The sequence below is a fragment of the Pseudopipra pipra genome, unplaced genomic scaffold (genome assembly GCF_036250125.1).
Source record: "Pseudopipra pipra isolate bDixPip1 unplaced genomic scaffold, bDixPip1.hap1 HAP1_SCAFFOLD_569, whole genome shotgun sequence".
Classification (NCBI taxonomy): domain Eukaryota; kingdom Metazoa; phylum Chordata; class Aves; order Passeriformes; family Pipridae; genus Pseudopipra; species Pseudopipra pipra.
The window spans coordinates 14,999-24,776 of record NW_026991056.1 but is presented as its reverse complement, the minus strand read 5'-3'; the positions used below and the strand labels follow the sequence as shown (position 1 = coordinate 24,776).

Genomic DNA, 9,778 nt, shown 5'->3' with positions numbered 1-9,778 from the left:
ACAGGAAGAATAGTTATGTGTGACTGGGCTGTGCTGACTCAAACTGAGCTTCTGCAAGGACTAAAATTTTGTGGTGAGGGTAGGCAGCTGTGACCCTGACACAGGAGCCAGGTATGATCCAACCCTGACGGGAACAGGCAACAAGCTTCTCAGGCAACTAATCCTGTTGTACTGTATGGATTCTGTCCATGCAGAGTGACCCACTGAAACTCTCATTTTGTTTGCTTTTCTCAGTATGTGGCCCCAAAGAGTTTTACAGCCCAAGGCACTGTGGTAGCAGGCACCAAGTGCCATGAGCTGCCCAAGACTGCAGAGGCCATCCAACACCAAAAGCAGAGGGCAAAGATTTCACACCATAATTTCTGCTGGTGGGAGGTAGCTGCTGTCTGAAATGTTGACAGCCTGTTTTCTTTAAGTATATAAAGGAGAAGAAGCTGGATCACTGAGTCTGTGGAATAAGAATAATCTTGGGAATCCTTCCAAGGTTAGGTGTGTGGCACAAGACTCTGGCTCTAGTCCCAGCATCAAGGTGACTGTCTGCTCACCTTGATGCCATTTGCCAGTAAGGAATAATTTATGTCGAGATGCTGTTTGTGGGCGATGATAATAGCTTAATTTTCCCATACCTTTCAGTTGAGGTTGATAGTGTAATTTATAGATAGAAATTAGAATGGGTCTGCAAATTGGTTATTAGATGCATTGTTAGATTGGTCATTACATTAAAGTAGGGAAGATGAAAGAACTTGTCAAAAATCACACGATGAATTATTGGCAAAGCCAATAACCAAATCCTAACTTCTTCCTTCAACATGTCTGTTTGTATGCTGTAACAAATGTACAGAGACAGCTAATGACAACTAACTGTCAAAAAGCACAATACAGCTCATGTAAAAAATCAGAACACTTTTTATTGTTCACTGTTAGTGAAAATACAGCGTGTTACACATGGAAACAGTGGTGTGTTCATGCGAACACACACAACATGGAAGGACATAGATCCTACATGTTTTAATTTTCCAGCTAAGGGTTTTTCCAGTATATTTTCAAGGTTACTTTGCTCATCACAATAGACTTTGTTTCTTATTGACTCAAACGTGTATTTGAGTGTGAAGTGGTAAAAGACACTTACAAAGCCTGTAGTGCCACTGGCTTGTGAGAAACTCGAGGATGAAAGTAAGGTGCATTCCCCTACCTGGGATGCACCAAGAGTATTTCTGAGGAAGAAATAACATTTTTCACAGCTTGTCAGCATACTCCTCACCCTATTAGAAGCGATGGATTCCTATCCAGCCCACATAGGGTGATGCAGTTTGCCAAAACAGAGGCTGCTTGTTGCAGCTGCTGGGGAATCCAGCGCTATGATCCTGGTAGAGATGTCGTGGTATCCTTTCTTAAGGCACCTATTAGCATAGGGTCTCATGGACTGTTGCTGCAGCTAAAAAACAACTGACACATTAAGTGGATTAATCCCTGTAGTAATTCTATTAACCTCCTTAATGGAGTTATAACATGGATGAATTTACCCCTTTGCAGCAATGCGAGAGGGAATTGCCCTGGACAGCCTGTAACTACAGTGTGGCAGGGATGTCTGAGATAACCATTTTTCTGTTTGTTTTAGTGCAAAATGAAGTGTCCTGATAGGCTGGAAACCCTTCCTGTCTTCTGGGATTTTGAACTCTTCACAGCACTAATGGTGCAGGTGTCCCCTGTGAGAGGGTGATGCATCAGGGCTCTTACATAGCAGCAAGGCTCTTGGCAGCCTACCAACTGCTCACTGTGTGTCCACACTTCCCTCTGTCTCTCACAGGCATGCATCACCTGCCTCATCACACAGCTTCTCAAACATATTTTCATTCACCTTGTGTTTTCCTCTTCTTGTGCCTCCATCTGATCAGGATTTATCTGCTTGCTGCTCCCTGTCAGAAGGGCAGCTTTGCCTGGACTCTGTCACTGGACAAAGGACTACCAAAAATAAGTAGCAGAGCTACAGTCCTGACATATCATTGCATAGAGAGCAGATCAAGAACAGAAATGAGAAATTCTCAATTTCTCTTTGTCTTCCTCCTGATTTTCTAGGCTGTGGAGAGAAGGTTTACCTGTCACATTTGCCATGTGCATAGCCTGCAATCAAGGGCAGCTTGATTGCACTGTAGTTCTGTCATTAAGCGCTTCTCAGTGTTGTGAATCATAGAATCATATCCAGAGTTGGAAGGGACCCACAAGGATCACTGAAGTCCAACTCGTGGCTCTGCACAGGACAACCCCAAGAATCCTACCATGTGCCTGAGATCATGGTCCAAACACTTCTTGAACAATGCTCATTGAAGAATGCTCTCACATGAAGTTACCTCAAGTGTGTAACCCTGCCTCACGTCGGCACCCTGCAAAACCCTACCAAGGAACAGACACCATTTTTACAGTATATCACAACAGTCCAGCCTCTCTGAAAACTCCTGCTGTGGTTTGTTAGGACTATGTAGGGTGACTAATGGGGCTGGTGACTGGAGGAGTCAGGCAGGGAGCCACAAGAAGGTCTGACTAATTTTTCTGCTAGTTCAAAGACTGTTGCCACATACACAGGTGCAGTGATGTGACTACTAAGCTGCAGTATCTCATCTACATGTTTTGTGATCTCCATGTTAATATGCTAAATTTATTCTGTTTGATAGCCCATCCTTTCCTCCCACAGCAGCTGCAATCCCGAGACATGGAGTAGCCCAGCTTTTTAGTGATCCAGGAGACAGTGGGAGAGAACAGAGGAGGTGTTGTGTGCACGGGATGCACACCAGCACGTGGGTATTTTATTTCTCTTTCTGCCTACGGTAGTCACTGTCCACATTCAGCACAGGGATGAGAAGTCCTAGCAGCCACCTCTTGCCAAAGACCTCTTGCAGGTTCTCCCTCCAGGGCCGGGCTCTTACCACCATCCCTTTCCGCACCTGGTATCGAGTCTGCCCACGCAGGATCAGCAGCATCTGGTGGCAGCAGAAGCCAGCGCAGGCCAGTCCAATCCCAAGCCAGAGGTAGAGCATGAGGATGACAAACATCTCAGAGCTAAGGAGAGCTCCTGCAGACCAAGAGTCAGGGGGAGGGAGGACAATAAAAGAAAGAGCTTAGACACAGCTCACATGCAGTGTAACACTCAGCTCCAAGAACCAACAAACCACCTGTTTTCTCTGGCCACAAGAGGCGACGTAGGAGCAAGACAGGGTGCTTGTTCTAAATATATTAACTTATTTTCTTCATAGTATCTGATGCAATGGACCTCACTGGGGAAATACTAAAATGATAATGGTCTCTCTACACCTCTCATTTTACTGTTAATGTGAGGATCTAGATTATAGGGCCAAATTCAGTCAGAAATTAAGCATGTCTGTAAGAGTCCAGCACTATTTTGAAGAATGATTAATTTATTTAAGGATTTATCTACTCATCACAATGAATCTAAGAATTCTAGGTTTTTGAAATGAGAAGTGGATCCTACAGCATGTAGATGCTTCCAGAAGCTTTACTGTGTTTATTAATACGAGGCAAAAAGATCTGAGATTTCTCTCTCCATTTTTCTCTCTCTCTCTCCACTATATGTGTGTGTATACATACAAATATATGTGTGTGTGTGTGTGTGAAGAAAGAAAAAAAATCAACAACGACTTTCCTACCTTTGGGCAAAGGCAGTTTTCACATGAATGCAAGAAAGAAACAGAAATCTTTCCAAAATATAATCCGAATTCCTTTTATAAGGTGCTGCTAGAATAGTCAAAATACTTTGTATATCTGAAGCTCCTAATTCAACAGAGAGTTTTTTAGTATATATTTATGATTAATGTATTTAAATAAAAATATTCTGTGGGCCCTTTCCTCTACAACGATTTTAGAACTCCTTCTGGAAAATGTTAGTATAACAGCAGGCATCACTGAGTGACCTTTCAGTGTATAAGCCAACCTAAACCCATTAATATAATATTCTCTGTGTGCCCATATGATGTTTACACTCGTATTTTGTGTATATTGCTGTATTATTAAACACCCCTATTTACACAAAGGGAGTTAAATGTGTTTCAATACCAGTATAAATAGCTGATATCCTCTCACCGGTTCCTGCAAGGTTTAGAAATAAAACATCTCTCACATGCTCCTGTCCCTCTGGAAGACTATGGGCCCTACAAGAGCAACTGTGGTGGAGCAGGTACATGGCTGTTTCAGTTTTTAAGTTCAATATAAGGGTCACTGATATGCATCTCTTCCTTCTCTTCTGCAGAAGGCTGGATTAGGTGATATCATCTGGTTTTGCAGTCTGTGAATCCTGGCTTCTCCACCTGGCAGTGCTGTAAGTGAGAGATTGGGGCAGGCTCCTCTGAGGATGATTTGTAAGGACACTGACTACAGCCTCAAGCTTTCAGAGATTGTCCTCACTTGAAAAACACTCAGGAGTCATTCAGGTTTTTTTCCGAAATGCAGTGTCATCTTTCCCTTCTTATTAGACCCCATTCAGCTCAGCGGGCTCTGTATGCAACACAGCAATAGAAGAACAAGCCCCTTAGGATAATGACAAATCCTCATACCAATTCTGCCAGAATAACTTAATCTACCAGGTAGGAAGCCTAATATGGGATTCTCTGTCCCTCTTTTACTGGACCAGAATGTGACAGACATTTGTTCTTTCCTATAGCTGATACTCAGATGGGATATGGAGAAATACAGCTATTTTCTTTAGAACCTTTGCAAGGCTGCTGTAAGCTTTATTTATATAAGCTGATGAAATTCAACATCCAGAAAGTACTTGCCCTTGTTTCCCCTTGAAAATATTAAGCATCTCTGAGCTATCCCTTTCAGATACATGATTTTTTTAACCTTTTCTTCAGGCTACCTACATAAAGCGTTTTCTATAATTTCTCTAGTGGATCCAATCTGACCTATGTTTACAAAAGTGCTCTCCATTTGTTCCTCATCACCACAGTCTCTTTTAGTCTCGGATTCACTTTTGCTCTAAGTGACCTGGTATGATTTCAAGCTTATTGCCATACATTATCCATGACAGAAAAGCTGAATCATAGGCTGCAATTATAAACTTTGGGTCAGATTCTGAAATGCATGCCTGAGCACAGTCTGGGCAGAATGAGCCAGCTGAAAATTTTCCCAGCATGAAAACAGGGAACACTTGTTGGACATAAGACCAGCAGATTCACCCTTTATCCTCCTTTACTCCTTCTGCAGTACAGTGGGCATGATGGAGAAGAAGAAAGGTAAAGCTTTTTCCCTGCTGTAGCAATTCTCTGGATCATATAACAACCCTTAAGTAATAGTTAAGTTAGATGAAAAATACTGTGTGGGCAGCCCTTCCAGGTAACTGTTTAAGACTGTATTTCTTACCTGAACTGGAGATTAAATGTGCTGGTAGAAGCCTAGTAGGCCCTTTCTCCCAAGCAATCAAGACACCACATGCCTGTATATTGCTGTGTGAGGCAGCAGTTCTCATCCCAGCTGAACTAGAGGTTGTCAGGGGTGCTCTGGCTCCCAACCCTGCACCCAGCCCCATCGTGTCCCACTAAACACTGCCCACTTGCTGTGTTTGGCACTGCAGTTGCTGGCACCAGAGCTGGGTCACTTCAGTGGTTCTGCAAAGATGTGCTAGGACGCAGCTCAGTGCAGATGAGCCCTCAGAGTCAGAGAACTAATTCCTTGATAATCTCCCACATCCCTGCTCCCCCTCCCAGGCTGCTGTGCTGACCAGAGCTTAGGCACAGGGGAAAATCACTCCCAGTGTTTCTAATGCTAGTGAAGCTCATGCTATATTATTTACAAAAATTCTTCTAGTTGTAAAAATGACTCCATAAAAATGTCATGGCAGGATGTCATGTTTATTGTCTCTCAGTGATTACCATGACAAATCTGCTAATTTGCCAAGTAGAGAGATATTTGTTTGTTTTCAGATGGCAAACCTGCAAACCCAGCCTGGAATCTGAAAAGTAAGCTGGAGCCTCTCTGGCTCCTGTATCCTTAGTAGTGGAGACTCCACACTCAGATTGTAATCAACACTTCTGGTGACAGTGCACAAGCCAAAACAGGCTCCCTTCTTACTGAGCTCAGCTGAATCTGCAAAGCTAAAATATATGGGATACATATTTTAACCTAGTGAAAGCTGATCTAAGTGTACAGGGCATGAACTGCATGGGGGGAAATGTCAATTTTCTGTAGTTGCTTTCAGGGCAAAGTAACAGTCTAAGCTGTCTGTATAGTCCCTTCTCTAGCTCTCGGGTTTGGACAGAGAAAGGGTTGAGGCCGGAGAGTCTGAGGGTGTGTTGAAAGGTGAAGAGGCAAGGCCAGAAGGGCAGAGGATGAGTTATGGGAGCAACATCAGGAGAGGGAAAGAGAAGGGTTGTGGAGATTTATGGAAAGGCCAGGAGAGAGGGGAAAGGGGAAGAAGCAGAAAGAAAGGTGAAGGATGGCAGCAAGGAGAAGGTTTTGATGTGGAGCTCTTGCAAAGAGTGAGCACAGAGAATTTCCTCTGGTTCTCTGTGGACTTGTGTCTCAGACTGGGGTCACAAAAGAGGTGGCTAATCCTGTCACATTAACTCTTCTCTCGGTTTCTGTTGCCTGAATCCCAAGTCCCAGTGCTGAAAGGATGAAAAGATCTCAGTAAGTTTGCACTGCCAGGAGGCGGGAGGTGGGTGACAGTGGAGGGGCTGAGTGGACCTGGACAAAGAGAATGAGGGTATATCTGCTGGAATACAGGGAACCTGCAGATTTGTAGGATACAAAAACCTATAGAAACCCCCCATCTTTGCCTGTAAGACCAGCAAAAGATTCCCCACATCTGCAGAACAATGAGTGAAATCCATTTCCTCTGTCTAATTGCAATATATGTCCTGCACAACAGATAGCCCTAGTCTGTCACCAACAGGTTGGTTATGGAGCATTTTCCAGAGCCTAATGCATTAGGAATAGGGCTGTGGCTGTAACCTGGAGTAGGTCCCAACTTCTATTTCATGTGAAGCGAAGTCCTTTGCAAAGGCTGTCTCTAGCCTCCAAAGAAGGCCAACTGCCCCTCTTGCCCATTTCCCTACCACCCCTCCACAACACGGCTATCCAAGGAAGATCAGGTCCCCCCCCATCCAGGAGCCCTAGAGGAGGAACCCACTCCTTATCTCTGAGCAAGGAGTCCTTACCTGAGAAGAACTGGCTGATAGAGTGAGGCAGAAGAGTGAGGAAGGCCAGTGGGTCCACAAAGGACATGGAGAGTGTAGCAGAAATGTAAGCCATGCCTGCCACCAGGGAGTCGAGGCAAGCCAGGGAGGTGTAGAGACAGAACATGATGAAGTTTCGCATGTTCCTGCTCCCAATGCAGTTCCCTGTGAAGAAACAGTGGTGGTCATGCCTCTGGGTGACTCTGGCACACAGTCTACAGAAGTGAGTGCTGGGCAAGGCTGAGCCAGGGGACCTGCTTCCATCCAGCCAGTCCGCCACTTCGCCTCCTTTGCCCAAGTTTAAGTCCTTGCCCAAGTCCTCGGGGGAGCTCTGGATCACAAGGACGTAGTTGCCCAGGGCATTAGCTGAGAAGAAGAGGAAGAGGGCCCCATGCAGCAGAGCAGGAGAGAAAAGTGGGGTGGTGGAAGGGTCTCTGAACATGCTGGGGATGAAGAGAAAGATCTGGAGGACGAAGGTCACTAGGGAGATGCACAAGAAGTAGGCTGGAGCCACAACATTGAGCAACCTGAGAACTAGCATTGCGGATTACGTTCCTGCGGGGGAAAGCAAGAAGAGAAGGAACATCAGCGCTCCGACTACACACTTCATCCTTCCATTTCCTGCCAGGTCCTGGCCCCGCTGCCTCCGGGAAATGCCCTCCGGGGACTGCTCTCCCTCGCCGCCGTTTCACGGCCCCGGCCGGGCCGGGGCAAATGGACAGCCCGTGGGCAGTGACCGCTTCCCGGCGTCCGGAGGAGACACCCTGGCGCCTGCCTCCGGGGAACTTGCAGCAGCGATGCCCCGGAGGGGCTGCGGCGGCTGGAAGGGGAGAGGCGGCTCCCGCGGTGTGCAGGCGACGTGGGCACCGCTCTGTTCGCCTAGCAGAGTCCCTCTGCCAGGCAGGATCAGTTTTGGTATTGCATGAAAGGAAAAAAGGTGGTGCTGAAGGAGGGGGGAGTGAATTGGAAAGGAGGGGTGGGAGGAGGAGAAGGGGAGGGGGGATAGGTTGCTCTAATCCACTGCAATACGGATCAAATCCAGTGCTCTAATTTATCCCTTAAAGCCACGGATCTACAGATTACCTCTATGACCGCTGCCCTGTTCTGCACGAAATTAGAAAATGTACAAAACAGCTGGTCGAGCGTGTCCAGAGGCAACCTGCAGCGCTCGGCTACCGGGCCGGGGCGTCCCCGCTGCTGCAGCTGCGGCTCCGAGTGGGCACGGCTCATCCCTGCCGGGCGGGCGGGCACCCCCGGCCCGGCACCCCCGGCCCCGGGATTCAGCCGGCATCGTCAGGGCTCAAGGAAAGCCCGGAGGACCACTCGCGGCGGGCAGCTGGCGGGGTGGCCGTGTAGGTGCCCCGGCACCCCGAGCACCCCCATGCCGGCAGCCCCAAAGGGCTCCCCAGCGCCGCGGTGTCTGCAAAGCCCCGGCGGCCCGGAGGGGTCCCCGCCGCGGCCCCGCCGCGCTGCCACCTTGCAGTCCCCTTGTCCCCAGGCGCGGCGGGTGCCGCCCGGTACCGGCGTGTCTGGCGCCGGCGGAGCCGCTGCTACAACTGGCTGTGCCGAGATCCCCATGGCAGCCGAGCCGGAGCACAGCCCGGTGTCTGCCCTGCTCTCCTTCTCCCTCTCTCCCTCCCTCTCCCTTTCCCTCTCCCCTCATGCTTTTTTTCTGTCCTGCTCGGTTCGGCCTTGTCCTGTCCCTCTTCTCTCTGTCCCTGCCCCGTGTCTGTCTCTCTGCGTCTAATGCCCCCCGTCTCTCCCTGTCTCTGTACTTGTCCCTGTGCTTTTCAGCTCCAGTCTGCTCTTCTCCCTCCTTCTCTTTATCTCCCTCCCTAGTCCTATTCTTGTCTGGTCCTCTCCCTTCCCGACCCTCCCCATGTCCCTGCCCCCGGTCGGGCCCTGCCCACCCCCCGCCGGAGCTGTCCCTTCAGCACCACCCGCACCTCCTTCAAGTCCCTCTGTCTCCCTCCGAGGACGACCCGGGCCCTGGAGAAGAGAAGTGTGCTCTTGGGGCTCTGAGGTTCTGACAAGTCCCACGGGGAGAGCAGAGGAGTGGGAAGGGGCGTTCTGCTGCTACAGCCTGTGGAGTACCCTTCCTTCCCACGGCGTGGGTGAGGGAGGCAGGGTGAGGGGACACTAGGGGCACTAGGGGAACTAAGGGCACTAGGGGCAAGGAGAAACGTGAGGGGAAGTCTCTGCAGGTTTAAAGCTTCCCTAGCTTTGCAGGCACCTTAACACAACAGCAGGAAAGGCTCTGAGCTGGGCAAGTGGAGCCTGGGCAGTATGACATGCTGGTAAAAGTTTTGAAGAAACGTGTTTGCTCTCTGACAGCTGCACACCCTCATCCCCCTCTGCCCACCCACGCTGTCCTTGTACTGTCTACACAGGCACTGTGCACAGCCGCTCCTTCTCCTACACACCTACGTGCTGCACCCTCCCAGCTCCAATGAATAGCATCCCTCTCTCCCTCCACAGATGAGCCACACATGACAGGAGAAGGGGAGAAAAGAGGGCTGCCGGGCTGCAGCTGTGCCCTTGCAGACAGTCAAACTCTGCACTGGTCAAAAGTCGAATAAAGATATGTTTTGCCT

The 9,778-nt window shown here is 48.6% G+C and overlaps 1 protein-coding gene across 1 annotated transcript; it reads right to left on the bottom strand.

Annotated features, from left to right (window-relative positions):
- Nucleotides 1–888: 888 nt before the first annotated feature.
- LOC135408726 (palmitoyltransferase ZDHHC22-like) lies at nt 889–7,781 on the bottom strand. Its single transcript, XM_064643735.1, has 2 exons — nt 7,167–7,781; nt 889–3,067 (listed from the first exon to the last, which is right to left on the bottom strand). Exons 1-2 carry the CDS (start codon nt 7,723–7,725, stop codon nt 2,802–2,804), a joined length of 825 nt encoding a protein of 274 aa, XP_064499805.1. The 5' UTR covers nt 7,726–7,781; the 3' UTR covers nt 889–2,801.
- Between the last annotated feature and the right edge of the window lie 1,997 nt (nt 7,782–9,778).

Bases quoted from the DNA above. Each gene is read 5' to 3' on its own strand.
- LOC135408726 (XM_064643735.1), bottom strand. From the start codon at position 7,725: ATGCTAGTTCTCAGGTTGCTCAATGTTGTGGCTCCAGCCTACTTCTTG. The intron at 3,068-7,166 runs GTAAGGACTCCT...CTTGGTCTGCAG, and splicing joins TATCAGCCAGTTCTTCTCAG to GAGCTCTCCTTAGCTCTGAG.